This window comes from Salmo salar, chromosome ssa14, assembly GCF_905237065.1.
Source record: "Salmo salar chromosome ssa14, Ssal_v3.1, whole genome shotgun sequence".
NCBI classification, from domain to species: domain Eukaryota; kingdom Metazoa; phylum Chordata; class Actinopteri; order Salmoniformes; family Salmonidae; genus Salmo; species Salmo salar.
Window position 1 is genome coordinate 66886737 of NC_059455.1, and position 22161 is coordinate 66908897.

The following is a 22161-nucleotide window of genomic DNA, read 5'->3' on the forward strand; positions in this document are numbered from 1 at the left end:
CACTGACCTGTAGATGAAGACGGTGACGGTGGCGATGATGATGAAGATGAAGCACACAACAATGGCCACCATCTGGTGCATGGTGACTGTCCCTGGGAGGAAAGAACAAACTATGTTATTGAATTCTATGAAGTTATACCCAGGGCCAAATTCAATAGCATCTGTCATAGTATGTGTAGCATATGGCAAGGTTTTGTTCATATAGCTACTACAGTCCCATAGGGCGGCGCACAATTGACCCAGCTTGGTCCGTGTTTGGCCGGGGTAGGCCGTCATTGGAAAAGAAAAAATGTTCTTAACTGACTTGCCAAGTTAAATAAAGGTTAAATAAATAAAATAAACACATTTACATTTTAGTCATATAGCAGACACTCTATTCCATAGCCAATTATAGTACGTGCATTCAGCTAAGGTAGGTAACCAAATAATATAACTTACTAAAACAAGTAAATAAATCCATTTAATATAGCCATCACAATAAAATCCATTATTTCATTAGTTGTGATGGGCTTCTAAACCTGGGAATGTCTTAGAAATCAAAACATAAGGGCTGCATGATGCAGCTGAATAAAGCCATATCTATGAGCTGTATCCGGCCATAAGCAAACAAGAAAATGCTCATCCAGAAGCGGTCCTCCTAGTCGCCAGGGACTTTAATGCATGCAAACCTAAATCCGTTTTACCTCATTGCTACCAGCATGTCACATGTGCAGTCAGAGTAAAAAAATCTCTAGACCACCTTTACTCTACACACAGAGACGCATACAAAGCTCTCCCTCGCCCTCCATTTGGCAAATCTGACCGTAATTCTATCGTCCTGATTCCTGCTTACAAGCAAAAACTAAAGCAGGAAGTACCAGTGACTCGCTCAATACAGAAGTGGTCAGATGACGCGGATGCTACGCTACAGGACTTCACTGACAACCGCTCCCTGACCAAGTCTGTAATACGTACATGTTTTTGGCTTGGCCCCTAAATCCCTCACAAACTTTTACAGGTGTGCAATTGAGAGCATCCTGTTGAGCTGTATCACCGCCTGGTACGGCAACTGCACAGCCCACAACCGCAGGGATCTCCAGAGGGTGGTGCGGTCTGCCCAACGCATCACCGGGGGCAAACTACCTGCCCTACAGTACACTTACAGCACCAGATGTCACAGGAAGGGTAAAAAGATAATCAAGGACATCAACCACCCGAGCCATGGCCTGTTCACCCCGCTACCATCCGGAAGGCGAGGTCAGTACAGGTGCATCAAAGATGGGACCGAGAGACTGAAAAACAGCTTCTATCTTAAGGCCATCAGATTGTTAAATAGCCTTCACTAGCCGGCTTCCACCCGGTTACGCAACCCTGCAACTTTGAATCACTGGTCACTTTAATAAATGGAACACTAGTCACATTAATAATGTTTAAATAATGTTTAGATACTGCTTTACTCAACTCATATGTGTATACTGCATTCTATTCTGCTGTATTTTAGTCAATACCACATCTAATATTTATATATTTCTTAAATCCACTCTTTTACTTTTAGATTTGCATGTATTGTGAATCGTTTTTAGATACTACTGCACTGTTAGATAATACTGCACTGTTGGAGCTAGGAACACAAGCATTTCGCTACATCTGCGAAATATGTTTATGTGACCAATACAATTTGATTAGATGTTTCAAGCAAACCACCATAGTCCCTGTGCCCAAGGAAGTGAAGGTAACCTGCCTAAATGATTTCCGCACCGTAGCACTCATGTTGGTAGCCATGAAGTGCTTTGAAAGGCTGGTCATGGCTCACATCAACACCATCCTTCCAGAAACACTAGTCCCACCCCAATTCGCATAACGCCCCAACAGATCCACAGATGACTCAATCTCAATCGCACTCCACACTGACCTTTCCCACCTGGACAAAAGGAACACCTATGTGAGAATGCTGTTCATTGACTACAGCTCAGCGTTCAACACAATAGTGCCCCCAAAGCTCATCACTAAGCTCAGGACCCAACACCTTCCTCTGCAACTGGATCCTGGACTTCCTGACGGGCCGCCCCCAGGTGGTAAGGGTAGGCAACAACACATCTGCCATGCTGATCCTCAACACTGGGGCCCCTCAGGGGTGCGTGCTTAGTCCCATCCTGTATTCCCTGTTCAACCACGACTGCATGGCCAAACACGACTCTAAAACCATCATTAAGTTTGCTGACGACACAACGGTGGTAGGCCTGATCACCGACAACCCTATAGGGAGGAGGTCAGAGACCTTGCAGTATGGTGCCAGGACAACAACCTCTTCCTCAATGTGAGCAAGACAAAGGAGCTGATTGTGGACTACAGGAGAAGGCGGGCAAAACAGGCCCACATTAACATCGACTGGGCTGTAGTGCAACGGTTCGAGAGTTTCAAGTTCCTTGGTGTCCACATCACCAACAAACTATTATGGTCCAAACACACCAAGAGAGTCGTGAAGAGGACACGACAACACCTTTTCCCCCTCAGGACACTGAAAAGATTTGGCATGGGTCCCCAGATCCTCAGCTGCACCATCGAGAACATCCTGACCGGTTGCATCACCACCTGGTATGGCTACTGCTCTGCATTTGACTGTGAGGCGCTACAGAGGGGAGTGTGTACGTCCCAGTACATCACTGGGGACAAACTTCCTGACATCCAAGACCTGTATACTAGGCGGTGTCAGAGGAAGGCTCAAAAAATTGTCAAAGACTCCAGTCACCCAAGTCATAGACAGTTCTCTCTGCTACCGCACGGTAAGCAGTACCGGAGCGCCAAAAGGTTCCTTAACAGCTTCTACCCCCAAGCCATAAGACTGCTGAACAATTCATCAAATGGCCACCCAGACTATTTACATTGACCAACCCCTCCATTTGTTTTTACACTGCTGCTACTCGCTGTTTATTATCTATTTATAGTCACTTTACCCCTACCTACATGTACAAATTACCTCAACTAACCTGTACCCCCGCACATTGACTCAATATCGGTACCCCCTGTATATAGTCTCGTTATTGTTATTTTATTGTGTTACTTTTTATTTTACAGATTTTTTTTAACTTTACTTTATAAAGTTATTTATAACTTTACTAAATAAAGATATTTAGTATACATTTTCTTAACTCTATTTCTTGAACTGCATTGTTGGTTAAGGGCTTGTAAGTAAGCATTTCACCGTAAGGTCTACACTTGTTGTATTCGGCACACGTGACAAATGCAAATGTATTTGATTTGATGCAACTCTATATTCATGATTTGGAAAAGGTAGCAAAAAAAAGGCATGGGCTCTGATCCTTTCCCTTCCAGGGGGGAGAGAGAGACAACTGCATTGCTGCTATGTTTTGTAGCAATAAAGTTAGGGGATATCTAATCAATGAAAGATGGAATTAAAATGACAGAAATGAGAAAGTTACAGCGACCAAAAGCCAACAGGTAAGCTGCTATTTACGCTATAATCAGAGTAGAGTTGTTAGGTTGTTATCCACGATAATCGAGATTTTCAATAAGTATGCTTTCCACCTGTCTACCCCAACCCCGGCCAACAGCTCTGCACCCCCGCAGCAATTGGCCCAAGGCCCCCCCCCGCTTCTCCTTCACCCAAATCCAGACAGCTGATGTTCTGAAAGAGCTGCAAAATCTGGATCCCTACAAATCAGTTGGGCTAGACAATCTGGACCCTCTCTTCCTAAAATGATCTGCCGCCATCATCAGCCGCCAAACCCTATTATTAGTCTGTTTAACTTCTCTTTCGCATCGTCTGAGATTCCTAAAGATTGGAAAGTGGCCGCAGTCATCCCCCTCTTCAAAGGGGGAGACACTCTAGACCCAAACTGTTATAGACCTATATCCATCCTGCCCTGCCTTTCTAAAGTCTTCGAAAGCCAAGTTAACAAGCAGATCACCGACCATTGTTGAATCCCACCGTACCTTCTCCTCTACGCAATCTGGTTTCCGAGCTGGTCACGGCTGCACCTCAGCCACGCTCAAGGTCCTAAATGATATCATAACCCCCATCGATAAACGACAGTACTGTGCAGCCATCTTTATCGACCTGGCCAAGGCTTTCGACTCTGTCAATCACCGTATTCTTATCGGCTGACTCAACAGCCTTGGTTTCTCTAATGACTGCCTCACCTGGTTCATTTAACTACTTCTCAGATAGAGTTCAGTGTGTCAAATCGGAGGGCCTGTGGTCCGGACCTCTGGCAGTCTCTATGGGGGTGCCACAGGGCTCAATTCTCGGGCCCACTCTTTTCTCTGTATATATCAATGATGTCGCTCTTGCTGCAGGTGATTCTTTGATCCACCTCTACGCAGACGACACCATTCTATATACAGTTGAAGTCAGAAGTTTACATACACCTTTGCCAAATAAATTTAAACTCAGTTTTTCACAATTCCTGACATTTAATCTTAGTAAAATTCCCTGTCTTAGGTCAGTTAGGATCACCACTTTATTTTAAGATTGTGAAATGTCAGAATAATAGTAGAGAGAATGATTTATTTCAGCTTTTATTTCTTTCATCACATTCCCAGTGGGTCAGAAGTTTACATACACTCAATTAGTAATTGGTAGCATTGCCTTTAAATTGTTTAACTTGGGTCAAACGTTTCGGGTAGCCTTCCACAAGCTTCCCACAATAAGTTGGATTAATTTTGGCCCATTCCTCCTGACAGAGCTGGTGTAACTGAGTCAGGTTTGTAGGCCTCCTTGCTCGCACATGCTTTTTCAGTTCTGCCCATACCTTTTCTATGGGATTGAGGTCAGGGATTTGTGATGGCCACTCCAATACCTTGACTTTGTTGTCCTTAAGCCATTTTGCAAGTATGGTTGGGGTCATTGTCCATTTGGAAGACCCATTTGCGACCAAGCTTTAAGTCCCTGACTGATGTCTTGAGATGATGCTTCAATATATCCACATAATTTTCACGCCTCATGATGCCATCTATTTTGTGAAGTGCACCAGTCCCTCATGCAGCAAAGCACCCCCACAACATGATGTTGCCACCCCCGTGCTTCACGGTTGGGATGGTGTTTTTCGGCTTGCAAGCCTCCCCCTTTTTCCTCCAAACATAATGATGGTCATCATGGCCAAACAGTTCTATTTTTGTTTCATCAGACCAGAGGACATTTCTCCAAAAAGTACAATCTTTGTCCCCAGTTGTCTGGCTTTTTTTATGGCTGTTTTGGAGCAGTGGCTTCTTCCTTGCTGAGCGGCCTTTCAGGTTATGTCGATATAGGACTCGTTTTACTGTGGATATAGATCCTTTTGTACCTGTTTCCTCCAGCATCTTCACAAGGTCCTTTGCTGTTGTTCTGGGATTGATTTGCACTTTTTGCACCAAAGTACATTCATCTCTAGGAGACAGAACACGTCTCCTTCCTGAGCGGTATGACGGCTGCGTGGTCCCATGGTGTTTATATACTTGCATACTATTGTTTGTACAGATGAACGTGGTACCTTCAGGTGTTTGGAAATTGCTCCCAAGGATGAACCAGACTTGTGGAAGTCTACCATTTTTTTCTGAGGTCTTGGCTGATTTCTTTTGATTTTCCCATGATGTCAAGCAAAGGGGCACTGAGTTTGAAGGTAGGCCTTGAAATACATCCACAGGTACACCTCCAATTGACTCAAATTATGTCAATTAGCCTAGCAGAATATTCTAAAGCCATGACATAATTTTCTGGAATTTTCCAAGCTGTTTAAAAGCACAGTCAACCTACTGTATGTAAACTTCTGACCCACTGGAATTGTGATACAGTGAATTATAAGTGAAATAATCTGTCTTTAAACAATTGTTGGAAAAATGACTTGTGTCATGCACAAAGTAGATGTCATAACTGACTTGTCAAAACTATAGTTTGTTAACAAGGAATTTGTCGAGTTGTTGAAAAATTTGTTTTAATGACTCCAACCTAAGTGTATGTAAACTTCCGATTTCAACTGTACATCTGGCCCTTCTTTGGTTACTGTGTTAACAAACCTCCAAACAAGCTTCAACGTCATACAGCACTCCTTCCATGGCCTCCAACTGCTCTTAAATGCCCTCACCCACCCGCCCATCCAGCATCACTACTCTGGACGGTTCTGACTTAGAATATGTGGACAACTATAAATGCTGCCAAACATACCCTTGTAAAACTGACTATCCTACCGATCCTTGACTTCGGCGATATCATTTACAAAATAGCCTTCAACACTCTACTCAGCTAATTGGATGCAGTCTATCACAGTGCCATCCGTTTTGTCACCAAAGCCCCATATACTACCCACCACTGTGACCTGTATGCTCTCGTTGGCTGGACCTCACTACATATTCGTCGTCAAACGCACTGGCTCCAGGTCGTCTATAAGTCTTTGCTTGGTAAAGCTCCGCCTTATCTCAGCTCACTGGTCACCATAGCAACACCCACCAGTAGCACGTGCTCCAGCAGGTATATTTCACTGGTCATCCCCAAAGCCAACACCTACTTTGGCCGCATTTCCTTCCAGTTCTCTGCTGCCAATGATTGGAACGAATTGCAAAAATCACTGAAGTTGGAGACATATCTCCCTCACTAACTTTAAGCGTCAGCTGTCAGAGCAGCTTACCGATCGCTGCAGCTGTACACAGCCCACCTGTAAATAGCCCATCCAACCAACTACCTACCCCATCCCCATATTTGTTTTTTTTTCTGCTCTTTTGCACACTAGTATTTCTACTTGCACATCCTCATCTGCACATATATCACTCCAGTGTAAATGGCTAAATTGTAATTACATCGCCACTATTGGCCTATTTATTGCCTTACCTCCTTAGTTCATTTGCACACACTGTATACAGATCTTTCTATTGTGTTATTGACTGTATATTTGTTTATCCCATGTGTAACTCTGTGTTGTTGTTGTTTTTGTCGCACTGCTTTGCTTTATCTTGGCCAGGTCGCAGATGTAAATGAGAACTTGTTCTCAACTGGCCTACCTGGTTAAATAATGGTGAAAAAAATAAATGTGTAGGCTAACTGTAGGACGGTGAAAAGCGCAGTAATGTTATGGCTAGGCTCAATTAGCCTAGTTAGCTTGCTTCTTTCGGTTTGATGCAGTCAAGACAGGTACTGTGTAACCAGATGGGATGATAAATAACTAGCAAGAAGTTAGTCTAGCATGAGATAAGTGGTTGCGGTCTCTCCCTCTGTGCCTCATGGTGCTCTGAGCTTCCCGTGTGTTACTCACACACACACACACACACACACACACACACACACACACACACACACACACACACACACACACACACACACACACACACACACACACACACACTGCCTCCACTCCTCCTAATAGCCTACAGCTGCTCGCTCTTTGCCCCTCTCTCTCTCTCCCCCTTTCTCCATGGCTCTGGTTGAATAAAGTAGAAAAACATTTGGCAATTGGCACAACAATTTCTGCTGCTTCCTTCACTTGTATTGGACAGTTTGTCCTTTTGGAACAGGTTTTAAAAAAATGTATGCATAATGAGTCCGGGCTTTACTGTGTCCATTTCGTAACAGCACTCTAAAGGAGTCAGAATGATTCAGTTCGGCTGGTGGCTAACCAAAGTCGAACCGAATGAGAAACAAAATCGCAATAGTACTGTTTGACCATTTTAAGATGGCATAGCCAGCATACACTTCCTCAAAATAGTCAGAATTAGTCTAAGATAACTGAAGAAATCTGTCATTAATTTTGACGTAAAGATCCTTACCGAAGTCTAAAATGAACAAAAACGCCACAAAATGTCATCATTATTATTTGCACAAACTCTTCCAAACTGCAAAAAGCATACTGAGCGCTGAGTACCAGGTCATTAGCGAGGGTCATTAGCAAGTTTGGTAGGCTACCCATCAGCGCCATTCATTTGCAAAGTTTTAGATTGAGATTACCGTGATCACCGGTCACACGAAATTTGTCTCCTATCATCCTGACTGCCGGTGCGGTGTAAATATGAAATTTGTCTCCTATCATCATGACTGCCGGTGTGGTGTAAATATGAAATTTGTCTCCTATCATCATGACTGCCGGTGTGGTGTAAATATGAAATTTGTCTCCTATCATCATGACTGCCGGTGTGGTGTAAATATGAAATTTGTCCCCTATCATCCTGACTGCCGGTGTGGTGTAAATATGAAATTTGTCTCCTATCATCATGACTGCCGGTGTGGTGTAAATATGAAATGTGTCTCCTATCATCATGACCGCCGGTGTGGTGTAAATATGAAATGTGTCTCCTATCATCATGACTGTCGGTGTGGTGTAAATATGAAATGTGTCTCCTATCATCATGACTGCCGGTGTGGTGTAAATATGAAATGTGTCTCCTATCATCATGACTGCCGGTGTGGTGTAAATATGAAATTTGTCTCCTATCATCCTGACTGCCGGTGTGGTGTAAATATGGTCACCGCAACAGCCCTAATTGTGAGCAGCACAACATTTTAATGTTTCTCTCAGTGTTTATAAAATCTCCAGGGGGTTTTGTTTATTCGTATGCAAATATACATATTTTTATGTTGATAAATGAGGCCCCAGGGGTTCCTCAGTGCATACGTGCTAAGCAAGCCGGCTTGTCATTCTTGAAGCCACAGTCGGGGATGTCTTGGGGCGGGGCGCCCCCCGGCCACTGGACCTTCATACCCGGCACTGGAACCAACTCCTTCAGGGTGCTGTTGTAGACGGATACGATCTGGAGATACACAGGATAGATGGTTAGCCTAACTTTGGGTGTTGAACGAAAGTGCATGTCATTGCACGTCTTATAGCTGCTACACTGGAAGAGGACAAAGAACACAGCTACAGAGTGTGAGTGTGTATTTATGTGCCAGTGTGTGTTTGTGCCTAACCACCATTTTGCTAGAGGAGCAGTCAGTGCCTACCTGAAAGACCCCAGACTCAAGATCGGTCATGTCCCACAAGGCAAAGTCAATCTCCCGATCGCCTTCTCCATCAATTTGAACCAAGCCAGTAACACCTGCCACAGAAGAGAGAGAGAGAGAGAGAGAGAGCGAGAGAGAGAGAGAACAGAGAGAGAGAACAGAGAGAACAGAGAGAGAGAGAGAGAACAGAGAGAGAGAGAGAGAGAGAACAGAGAGAACAGAGAGAGAGAACAGAGAGAGAGAGAGAGAGAACAGAGAGAATAACACAAAGGATTCAGGTGCACAATCTGGGCGCAAGCTGTGCTATTTCCTCATTGCTTTCAAGATTGAGAGATGGGCCCTTTGTTCAATCCCGTTGGTTGATTTTGTTGCCCTTTACAAAATAAATGGACAAACTAGCCAGCTGGGTCCATATTGTGTAGCACCACCTGTTGCCAGTCCCTGTGTGTTGCTATATCCTGTCCCCCGCAGTAAAACAAACCAACAGGATGCAGAAAGTTAGCCTTGCTAAGTCACAAGTACAGATGTAGGATCTTCATTTGAGCCAGTTTGCTACAGCAGGAAAATGATCCTGCAGCAACAGGAAATGTGAATTATTATCTGGATTAGAAATTGACATTTTTGTAAGGGTTGATCCATTTTTCGTAATGGAATATCAAACTTCAGAAGCCTTTTTTAAACAAGTTTCAGATTTAAAATTAAGATTCTACACCTCAAGTCAAAATTTGAGGTAAATTAGCAACTTAACTGCCGGACACCGTCTTTAATGTTGTGGAGAGGGTAATGGGAAATAGGAGCATAATGTGATGTAAAGCCCCTCTCTTGTATCAAGTCTTTGGTTAAGTAATCCATACGGCACATTTATCAAGCTCGCTTAAAAAAAAAACTTAAAATACACCGTGCACACTTGAGACGGACATGGTTTTGAATATCAATAGGGTTTAGGGGAAACCAAGGAAAATATATTAGTTGATTCAAACTGATGCCATCTCTTAGTTTGGATCTTGGCCCTACAGTTGTGAGACATAAAAAGTTAGCCTGTTACAAAAAAACCTCAAACAAAACCCTGTACTACAAGATGTTATAGCACTGTGTTGCACATGCACTGCAGCAATAGTTCTGCCAATAAAATGGCGTGAGCTGACTTTTAGTTTTGAAGTTTTTAGAACTTCACAGGCACCTAGGCATTTCCCATACTTCACCACACAGTGTCTGGGAACTGAACCTGCAACCTCACAGTCAAAAGCCTAGCCTCCTAACCCAAACCTCCCACTTCTTTACTTCTTCAGACCACTGTGCTGGAAGAGGGTAGTAATAAAGTTTGGAAAAAAATCTCTCTCTTTCAGCACTCTCAAATTCCTCTATCTTCTTGAGTCAGAGTTGAACAGATTTTAATTGAGCCCATAAAAATAAGATCACTTTATTATGTTATATTTACTACTTCTATGATTGAGTACCTTGCTCAATGCCATCAGAAATGAATCATTGCATAACCATAATGAATTTAATACATTTATTTATCTCTGTGTCCAACATGCTGCCTCCTACATGTTCTACTGCTCTGACCTCAGATCAGATATGCAAGGTATCATACAGTGGCTGTCCCTGACCCGAGTCTATAAGGCTCATAGTTGACTGAGGTAGTACAGCTCACTGTACCAAATTACTGCTTATATATTACAAGATCTCTAAGGTTAACAGGGCGAATCACGGATGGAATGCATTTATATAACGTTCAAGGCCTAGGTCTCCAAGTACTTTACATTGTATGGGGGTTAGTCATCGTATCATTCATCCACGTTCTCATTTCCAAAGGTATTCGGCACAGATGGCTATGGTTCTTTCAAAGCCATCATCATTTCAACAGACACAGTCTATTCTGACATACATATGACGGACCCCCAAGGACATAATGTACAGTAAACGCGTTCCCTAAAAAGGATGTCATTTGTTGCTACAGTACATGATGTCCGTCTATGAGGAATCATGATGATACCGGCAATTTATAGCGTCTCAATGTCAAACTATATATGCGAGGTCAGTACAGGTGCATCAAAGCTGGGACCGAGAAACTGAAAAACAGCTTCTATCTCAAGGCCATCAGACTGCTAAACAGCAATCACTAACTCAGAGAGGCTGCTGCCAACATTGAGACCCAATCACTGGACACTTTAACAAATGGATCACTAGTCACTTTAAACAATGCCACTTTAATAATGCTTACATATCTTACATTACTCATATCACATGTATATACTGTATTTTATACCATCTATTGCACCTTGCCTATGCCGCTCGGCCATCGCTCATCCATATACTTACAGGTACATTATCTCATTCCCCTTTAGATTTGTGTGTATTAGGTAGTTGTGGTGGAATTGTTAGATTACTTGTTAGATATTACTGCACTGTTGGAACTAGAAGCACAAGCATTTTGCTACACTCGCATTAACATCTGCTAACCATGTGTATGTGACAAATAACATTTGATTTGATTTGAGCAGCTACCCAACTTCGAATCTACAGGACAGATATCCATCACTTGTAATTCTGACTAAAACCGTTTTGAATAGTTGTGAAATGTATCCCTCCGCTCCCTGCCTTGAAGTAATTATCACTAATCGTACACAACTGGAAAGGTGAAAGCAAGGGTTCCACTACATAATTTAACCTAGTCCAAAAATGTCAGATCTAGGATTACTTCAAAGAAGGAAGAAAGGAAGGAAGAAGGGAAGGACTGAAGGAAGGAAGGTAGGATGCATTCGAAAAGTATTCCAGCAGGGCCCTATGTCTAAATGTAAAAAATCATCGCTCTTTCTTTCTCTAAAAAAAAGGGAATCATCTTTCGTCTCTTCGCCAGGTGGTTAAACTGTCCTTGTTCTAAAATCTCCATCCATTGTGTTGTAAAATACCCGGCTAATTAGCGTGGGAGTAAAAAGCACAGTGGCAGCAGCGCTCGTCTCTGACAAGACTAATCGTGGTAGCAGTGGCATGTGCTTTCAACTAGGCGGGTGAACAGGGGAGTGGTCGAGGGGTGCATTGAAAACAGAACTGTAATTAAAGCAAGTAAAGTGTGTGTGTGTGTGTGTGTGTGTGTGTGTGTAGAGAGAGAGCGAAAGAGAAGCAGATCTCGTCTGACATGTTTTCCCAGCTCTTAGACAGGCAGAACCCGAGGAGTGGGCCGCGCACCACCACAAAAAAAGAAAGAGAATTTGCGTTTAACTGAATGATAACAGTGATGCTGCTTTTAATTTCACACAGGGTGATTTGACAAAAACAAAATGAAAAAAGCTTTCTGGCTTTCAGTCTCATATGTAGAAACACACAGACACAGACACACAGACACACACACCAACCAACCCTTGGTCCATTAGTCATTGTAATAGGAGCCCCTCTGTGTAGAAGCTGAAACTCAATGCTCTGCCGCTGACTCCTGGTGCCTGTGCTGCTCCATTGGCAGTATAAGTCCTAACTGAACACTGTCATTCACTTCACAGGACCACTCTGCCTCATTCCCTCTCCGTTTCTGCTTCCTTTCTATTTTTTTGCTATGTACAGTCAGGTCAATTGTATTAGTATAAAATAATATAATATGTAAACAAATCTGAGCATACAATATAACACAGCATTTGGATTATTTATTTAAGTGCTTTTTTTTTAATCAAGGGTGCCAATAATTGTTGACCAGACTATATGTATTTAGAGTCCAGTGTTAATGATTTTCTCTCTTTGCTGTCTCTCTTAATTCCCTTCACTATTTTCCTATTTCTGTGTCCTTCAATGTTGTTTTCATCTCTCTCACCTCCCCATCTTATTTACCCACTCTTTCTAAAAGCACTCTCTCAACCTTTTCTCTCTTCTCCTCTCTTTCCCTCTCTCCTTTCCACATCTCTCCTTTCCCTCTCTGTAACCACCTCAGTCCATCACCCTACCATCTCCTCTATCCGTCTCTCCTCTTCACATCTCTTCCACTCTCGCTCCACACTTTCATAACCTCCTCCAATCTCTCCATCTATCTGTTGCCAATCTGCCTGAGTCGCCAGGCTCAGTGGGTTTCAGTATAGGTCTCTATAAGAGACCCGGCTAACCCACTGTGGTGATTACATAGCCCAATCCACTGACAGCTCCCTCTCCTCCACCAATCTGTCCCTTTGTGATGAGAGAAGAGCACTCTACCCATCTGTCACTCACTGCTCAGGTCAATGAAGAAGTACCCGTCTTACCCCTGTTCTTTGAAACCTCCATAAAATGGAGTCCCTTTCAGCATAGGTCCCTCTTGTTAATATATCTTATTCATGCCTCACTCATGTTTTATTCATGCCTTATCAATGTATTATAAATGATTAATAAATGGCAATGGAAGGTCACTCGATAACGAGCTAAGTTGACATTTCCTTTGTAATTTTCACTGTGAAGATGCTTGCTTGCTTTAGAAATGTCAATTATGAAGGCCATCTCTTACGTTATAAATAGGCCATTTTAATTCAATTCAAATGCCTTTCTTTTCCCTGTATGTTTAAAAGCAATACCTTCCAATGTAGTGGCCTCTTCCATGTCACATTGAAACAATCAGCAAGGAAACACACAGGAACCCACGGCTGTTAGACAACCCAAAACATGCATGTCCCAATCAAACCGGGGCCTCTTATAACGGTCAACACAGAGGAACCAGCCACTGCTCGATGAGCAACCACACACATATGATCACATATGGATTCATCATGAAATAATACAGGCTTTCCCTTACGATATGCAACAGTGCCGCCCCGTATTGTCACCGAGGGGGTTGTGGGTAACTGAAGAGCTATGAGGAGAGGCTTGTGGAGTTCAGAGTGTGGGCTGTGGGAATAGGAGAGACCGAGTGATTATTTAGGAAAAGACGAAAGATGGAACAACATCAACCTCGATCCTACATCTGTATGTGCTCAATCGATACAACTCCTCTAAAAATGTACTCTCAGAATGATTCAAGGATGTGGTATTGTACAGTGACGCTAAATTTGGCACAACGTCGCTAGTGAATGCTATGCTGGGAATCGGTGTAAAGTAAGGCAGAGTGGTTGATTTTCAACAGATTTATTGACATTTCTTAGTTCTGGCTGTTTCTTGGCACCCATTTAGCTGGGTTATATCATATAATGAAAGAAGATAATGTCCTTGTTTTTCTCAAGGGCCCTGTGCTTTCAGAGTGTGTCATTATTTAACTGCTCATTGTAGTACAGAGGCCATGGAGCCACTACATGCATCAGGTAAAGGTGTATTGTGAGCTTTGATGTGGTACGTGGTTGTTTGGTTGGAATATATTACATGATACTATTAAACTAATTTAAGGTAATCATCCAAATAATTACCATCAGATAACTGTGATTGTGCCTTTCATTTCCAGTCTCACCTATTATTGTCATTTTGTCATTGAGATTTCTCCATGTAGGTGATTGTCACATCCTGACCAGTTAAGGGTTATTTGTTGTTGGAGTTTGGTCAGGATGTGGCAGAGGGTATTTGTTTTATATGGTTCGGGGTGGTTGTGTAGGTAGTAGGTCATTTTATTTATGTATTCCGGGGGTTTTGGGCACTGCTCTGTGTTTATGTATTTCTATGTTTAGTTAGTTAGTTGTGGGTATAGGTTCTAGGTTCGTTTTCTATGTATAGTTAATTGGATGGGACTCCCAATTGAAGGCAGGTGTGTTGAGATGCCTTTGATTGGGAGTCCTATATAATAGGGTGTGTTTGTCTTTGTGGGTAGTTTTTGCACTGCGTTTGTATAGCCTGCAAAACTGTTGCTGTCGTGAGTATTGTTTGTTTTTCCTGTGGATGCTTTGAGTATTTTATTAAAAGAATGAGTATCCACATACCCGCTGCAGTTTGGTCAATTCAACATGGCGCCTTTTGTGACAGTGATTCAAATGTAAGATTTGTTTATTCATTAATCATCCAAGCTAGCCTGTGTGTGTTTCAGGCCTTCTATTTCTATCTATATTACACTGAACAAAAATCTAAACGTTACAGTTCATATAAGGAAATCAGTCCATTTAAATATTAGGCCCTAATCTATGGGTAATCTCTTTTTTGTATTTTACCCCCTTTTTCTCCCCAATTTCGTGATATCCAATTGCGATCTTGTCTCATCGCTGCAACTCCCCAAAGGGCTCGGATGAGGTGAAGGTCGAGTTATGCATCCTACGAAACATGACCCGCCAAGCCGTGCTTCTTAACACACTGCCCGCTTAACCCGGAAGCCAGCTGCACCAATGTGTCGGAGGAAACACCGTTCAACTGACTACCGAAGTCAGCCTGCAGGCGCCCTGCCCGCCACAAGGAGTCGCTAAAGCACAATGAGCTAAGTAAAGCCCCCCCGGCCAAACCCTCCCCTAACCGGGACAACACTGGGCCAGTTGTGCACCGCCCTATGGGACTCCCGGTCACGGCCAGTTGTGACACAGCCTGGGATCGAACCCGGGTCTGTAGTGACGCGTCAAGCACTGCAATGCAGTGCCTTAGACTGCTGCGCCACTTGGGAGGCCCTCTAATTTATGGATTTCACATCACTGGGAATACAGATATGCATATGTTGGTCACAAATACCTTTAAAAAAAAAAGTAGGGGCGTGGATCAGAAAACCAGTCAGTATCTGGTTTGACCACCATTTGCCTCATGTAGTGCGACACATCTCCTTCACATAGCGTTGATCAGGCTGTTGATTGTTGTCCCACTCCTCTTCAATGGCTATGCGAAGCTGCTGGATATTGGCGGGAACTGGAACACACTGTCGTACATGTCGATCCAGAGCATCCCAAACATTTTCAATGGATGACATGTCTGGTGAGTATGCAGGCCATGGAAGAACTGGGACATTTTCAGCTTCCAGAATACAGATCCTTGCAACATGGGGCCATGCATTATCATGCGGAAACATGAGGTGATGGCGGCGGATGAATGGCACGACAATGAACCTCAGGATCTCATCAGAGTATCTCTGTGCATCAAATTGCTATCGATAAAATGCAATTGTGTTTGTTGTCTGTAGCTTACGCCTACTCAGAGCAGCTCACAGATCACTGCACCTGTACATAGCCCATCTGTAATATAGCCCATCCAACTACCTCATCCCCATACTGTATTTATTTATCTTGATCCTTTGCACCTTTGTATCTCTACTTGCACATTCATCTTCTGCAGATCAATCACTCCAGTGTTTAATAAGTATATTGTAATTACTTCGCCACCATGGCCTATTTATTGCCTTACCTCATTTGCACACACTGTATATCGATTTTTTTCTACTGTATTATTGACTGTATGTTTGTTTATTCCATGTGTAACTCTGTGTTGTTGTATGTGTGTGGCCAGGTCGCAGTTGTAAATGGGAACTTGTTCTCAGCTAGCCTACCTGGTTAAATAAAGGTGAAATAAAAATAAAAATACCATAACCCCACAGCCACCATGGGCACTCGATGCCATACACAGTGTCTGCTATATGCCCGGTACAGTTGAAACCGGGATTCATCTGTGAAGAGCACACTTCTCCAACGTGCCAGTGGCGATCGAAGGTGAGCATTTGCCCACTGAAGTCGGTTAAGACGCCGAACAGCAGTCAGGTCAAGACCCTGTTGAGGACGACAAGCACCCAAATGAGCTTCCCTGAGACGGTTTCTGACTGTCGAGAAATTCTTTGGTTGTGGAAACCCACAGTTTCATCAGCTGTCCAGGTGGCTGGTCTCAGACGATCCCACAGGTGAAGAAGCCGGATGTGGAGGTCCTGGCTGGCGTGGTTTGATTTATTTAACCTTTATTTAACTAGGCAAGTCAGTTAAGAACAAAATCTTATTTACAATGACGGCCTACCAAAAGGCGGGGGCCTGGGAACAAAAAAATACAATATAAATATAGGACAAAACCCACATCACAACAAGAGAGACACAACACCACATAAAGACAGACCTAAGATGACAACATAACAGCCAAACATGACAACAACATGGTAGTAACACAACATGGTAGCGGCACACAAACATTATTGGGCAAAGTCAACAGCACAAAGGTCAAGTAGGTAGAGACAACAAGAACATGGTTAAATGTGGTCTGCGGTTGTGAGGCCAGTTGGATGTACTGCCAAATTCTCTAAAACGACGTTGGAGGCAGCTTATGTTGAAATGAACATTCAATTCTCTGGCAACAGCTCGGGTAGACTTTCCTGCAGTCAGCATGCCAATCGCACGCTCCCTCAAAAATGATCATGCTGTTTAATTAGTTTCTTGATAAGCCACACCCGTCAGGTGGATGGATTATCCTGGCAAAGGAGAAACGCTCACTAACAGGGATGTAAACAAATTTGTGCACAAAATTAGAGAGAAAAAGCTTTTTGTCCTACTTCATTTTTTTGGGGATGTTTTATTTCAGCTCATGAAACATGGATCCAACACTTTACATGTTGCCTTTATATGCTTGTTCAGTATAGAAGTGCTTCGTCAATTAGGCACCCGACGCTGAATGGACTATATTTACTGCTGATTACAACTGATTAGAGCCCTAATGAAATTCTGCACTGGTTGATGTCACACGTCAGGAAAAGGAGGGAAGGCAGACTGGCAATGATTAGTAGCAAGAGAGATTATCACACTGTTGACGTGTCAGTGTTACTCCGGTCCCAATCATTCCAATGCTTCATCGGTGGTTGTAACAAGAACAGGCAATCTGATAATCAAAACATTTCTGTTTGTGTCCTGTACAAATATAAAGACCACAGGTTTGTGACATTAGTCAGTTGTCCTAATGAAAATATTAGTCCAACTCAAAATCAACAGTGCGATAGAAACATTGATCCAGATGCAATGGAAAAGCACCGTGCCACCAGCAACAAGGGACTTTCTCCCATTCAAAATACAACTCATACCAGCTGTTCTATACCGTAATAAAACGATTAAGTATATTACCATATATAAAACATTTGTCCAATCAACATGTGCGAAATCCAAACAGAAGTACCACCAGTGCCAGGCAACCAACCACAGAAAAGAGGGACTCCACTTTCTCTTATTCAAAACAAATGGGTGCTTCCCAAATGGCCCATAGTAGTGCACTGTATAGGGAATAGGTTCCATTTGGATGCACACATGGACACAGGAAGTGTGTCCATCAAGGGAATTGACAGGCTGGGCCCAGCTGCAGCTGGCAGCTAATCTAATCAGTGAGAGGAGAGATGGGGAGGTGGAGATAAACAGGGGGGAGGGTATTCAGAGCGGAATGGATTTGGGATGACGGCCCTCTTTGGAAAGGGCAAAGTCAATAATGTGTGTGTGTAAGAATTGGGGGGGGGTGTATATGAGTGTAATTGAGACCTCCAAGGCTAAAAAGATACTTGGTGGGATATGGGGAGGAAGTGCACGGCACACTTTAGGGCCATAATTCAAAGAGGTACTTACATTTAACAATTGGGAGCTGGAAAGATCTTCTAATTCCTAAACCAGATTTTTTTGGTCATGCCAATCAAAACAACTTTGAGAGAAAAAGAAAAGGATGGAAAGAGACTAAGAGAGAGAGCACGCGAGCGAGAGAGAAGGAGAGGCAGAGAGAAAGATACAGTGAAAAATAAAGAGAGGGAGAAGGGCGACTGAAAGAGAGAGAAACCAACAGTCACCAAAGGGCTCCCGAGTGGCGCAGCGGTCTAAGGCACAGCATCTCAGTGCTAGTGGGGTCACTACAGACACCCTGGTTTGATTCCAGGCTGTATCACAACCGGCAGTGATTGGGAGTCCCATAGGGTGGCGCACAATTGGCCCAGAGTTGTCTGGGTTTGGCCGGTGTAGGCCGTCATTGTAAATAAGAAATTGTTCTTAGTTATATAAAGGTTAAATTATATATATATATATTTTTTTATGAACCCCTATGCAAAGAAGACTTCACTTAGGCCCTCATGACAAACTCCCTCCTCCAGGTAGTTTGGATGGGTGAAAAGGCTCAGTAACACACAGGTCAGCACAGTGGGGACACACACACACACACACACACACACACACACACACACACACACACACACACACACACACACACACACACACACACACACACACACAGGTCAGCACAGTGGGGATGGAGACACACACACACACACACACACACACAGGTCAGCACAGTGGGGATGGACACACACACAGGTCAGTACAGTGGAGATGGAGACACACACACACACACACACACACACACACACACACACACACACACACACACACACACACACACACACACACACACACACACACACACACAGGTCAGCACAGTGAGGATGGACACACACACACACACACACAGGTCAGCACAGTGGAGATGGAGGCACACACACACACACACACACAGGTCAGCACAGTGGGGATGGAGACACACACACACACACACACACACACACACACACACACAGGTCAGCACAGTGGGGATGGAGACAGACAGACAGACAGACAGACAGACAGACAGACAGACAGACAGACAGACAGACAGACAGACAGACAGACACACACACACAGGTCAGGACAGTGGAGATGGACACACACACACACACACAGGTCAGCACAGTGGAGATGGACACACACACACACACACACACAGGTCAGCACAGTGGAGATGGACACACACACACACACACACACAGGTCAGCACAGTGGAGATGGAGACACACACACACACACACACACACACACACACACACACACACACACACACACACAGGTCAGCACAATGGGGATAGAGGTACACAGGGAAGCAGGCTGACCTCAGTGTAACAGGAGGCCATGATGATTCAGTAGTCAGCAGCACACCACAGAGCTCACATTACCCACAGGCAGCCTCTGGCAACAAAATGGCTGTTAAGGGTTTAGCTCTACATCCCCAGGGCTGAATAGATTAAATAACCACTTGTAACCAGTTTTGAAGACTTAATAAAAAAGAATACACGAGCGCCAAGGGCGATTTATGGAATCAATCATGGGGTTGAACTGTCGTCAGGTTCTTAAGTCATGTGGACCTTGCGCAGTTTCTTTCACTTTGTTGGATCCAAAACAAACCCTGGAGTCGGCTGAATGATCACATTCTAAACAGAATGTTTCCTTTTCTGAAGCACAACTCTACCAATGTGCACCTGTAAACTATTTTATGTACACACAGGAGCCCTCATTCCACAACACACTTTAGAGCCATTTAGAACTTAGTAAAAAAAAACTACTTTTGGAGGTACAGTAAAACAGACATTAGTCTGAGTAAATTGGTTAAGTAGTATAAGGTGCAGAAACATTGGACTGTCTGTCACTCCATTCCGAACAGAAGCTCACAGCCATGATCCACTGACCTCGGACCTGTTTGGTCAGTGCTGAAGAGGACAGACGTCAGGCCCAGACCACTTAGAGTAATGTGACCTCTGACCTGTTTGGTCAGTGCTGAAGAGGACAGACGTCAGGCTCAGACCACTTAGAGTAATGTGACCTCTGACCTGTTTGGTCAGTGCTGAAGAGGACAGACGTCAGGCTCAGACCACTTAGAGTAATGTGACCTCTGACCTGTTTGGTCAGTGCTGAAGAGGACAGACGTCAGGCTCAGACCACTTAGAGTAATGTGACCTCTGACCGGCACTATCAATATAATAATGTCATTTGGGGGGGGGGGGGTGCTTATATTTGTCCTGTTACACACAAGTGTGTAATATATTTTTGTTGTTGTTGCATATCCCAAATACCGAGACACCCGCAGGGTGTGGGGGTCACAATTGTACAGTGCCCCTGGAGCAATTAGGATTAAGTGCCTTGCTCAATGGTACAGCGATAGGATTTTGTTTTTGAGCTTGTTGGCTCCGGTATTCCATCCAGCAAACTTTCGGTTACTGGCCAACGCACTAAACCTCGAGGCTACTTGATGCCCATAAGTTCAACCAATCAATTACTGAATGATCTGCCCATGCAGTGTATGAGTTAGGAAGCGTATGAGTTCACTGAATGACCTGCTGCATGTAAATAACACATATTCTGTCATTTTATTTACACAATTGACTAGCATATAAAACATCCATGACAGCTAAAGAAAACCAATGAGCATACATTTGACGCAAACTAGGTAAGGAATATGTTATGTTAAGAACACCAAATAATGATACATACAGTGAATCATATAGACCAAACTGGGATAAGAAGGGCACTATACCAACACGGCAGGTGGCTGTGACAGTCCAACACTGTACATTGTCCGTCAGAACTACAGTACAAGAATAATGACCAAGCGAAAGGCATAGACTGACATCAGGCGACCGGCTGCCTTTGTTTTCCTTCCCACTAATAAGGGTGACTGGGCGACCAGCATCCATTTTGTGCCAGTCAGGGTCAGCTGACACGGCTCTGGTGGTGTGATTATGTGTCTGCTCTTTGGCCAGGCTGCCTTTTACAGTGCCTTCAGAAAGTATTCAGAACCCTTGACATTTTTCACATTTTGTTATGTTACAGCCTTATTCTGAAATGGCTTTAAAAAAAAACAATTTCCTCAGCAATCTACTCACAATACCCCACAATGACAAAGCGAAAACAGGTTCTTAGAAATGTTTGCCAATTTAAAAATAAAAACAGAAATACCTTATTTATATAAGTATTGGGGCGGCAGGTAGCCTAGTGGTTTGAGCGTTGGGCCAGTAACCGAAAGGTTGGTGGCTCAAATCCTCGAGCTGACAGGGTAAAAATCTGTCCTTCTGCCCCTGAAAAGGCAGTTATCCCACTGTTCCTAGGCTGTCAATGTAAATAAGAAATTGTTCTTAACTGACTTAAAGGTTAAAAGGTTAAATAAAAATTCAGACATTTTGTAATCACTCAAAATTGAGTTCAGGTGCATCTTGTTTCCATTGATCATCCTTTATACAGTGGGGGGGAAAGTATTTGATCTCTTGCTGATTTTGTACATTTGCCCACTGATAATGTTTATTTGAACAGTGAGAGACAGAATAACAACAACAAAAAAACTCCCGAAAAACGCATGTCAAAAATGATTTGCATTTTAATGAGGGAAATAAGTATTTGACCCCTCTGCAAAACATGACTTAGTACTTGGTGGCAAAACCCGTGTTGGCAATCACAGAGGTCAGACGTTTCTTGTAGTTGGCCACCAGGTTTGCACACATCTCAGGAGGGATTTTGTCCCACTCCTCTTTGCAGATCTTCTCCAAGTCATTAAGGTTTCAAGGCTGACGTTTGGCAACTCGAACCTTTAGCTCCCTCCACAGATTTTCTATGGGATTAAGG

General features: G+C 43.5%; 1 protein-coding gene across 1 annotated transcript in view; it reads right to left on the minus strand.

Moving 5' to 3' along the window:
- The window catches only part of LOC106569878 (atrial natriuretic peptide receptor 1), a 119721-nt gene that overhangs the window by 24859 nt on the left and 72701 nt on the right, over positions 1-22161 (minus strand). The window contains exons 7-9 of the mRNA XM_014141587.2: positions 8900-8994; positions 8574-8709; positions 8-92 (exon numbers count right to left, since the gene is read on the minus strand). Coding sequence (XP_013997062.1) covers positions 8-92; positions 8574-8709; positions 8900-8994 — 316 coding nt within the window. The remainder of the gene's footprint in view (positions 1-7; positions 93-8573; positions 8710-8899; positions 8995-22161) is intronic.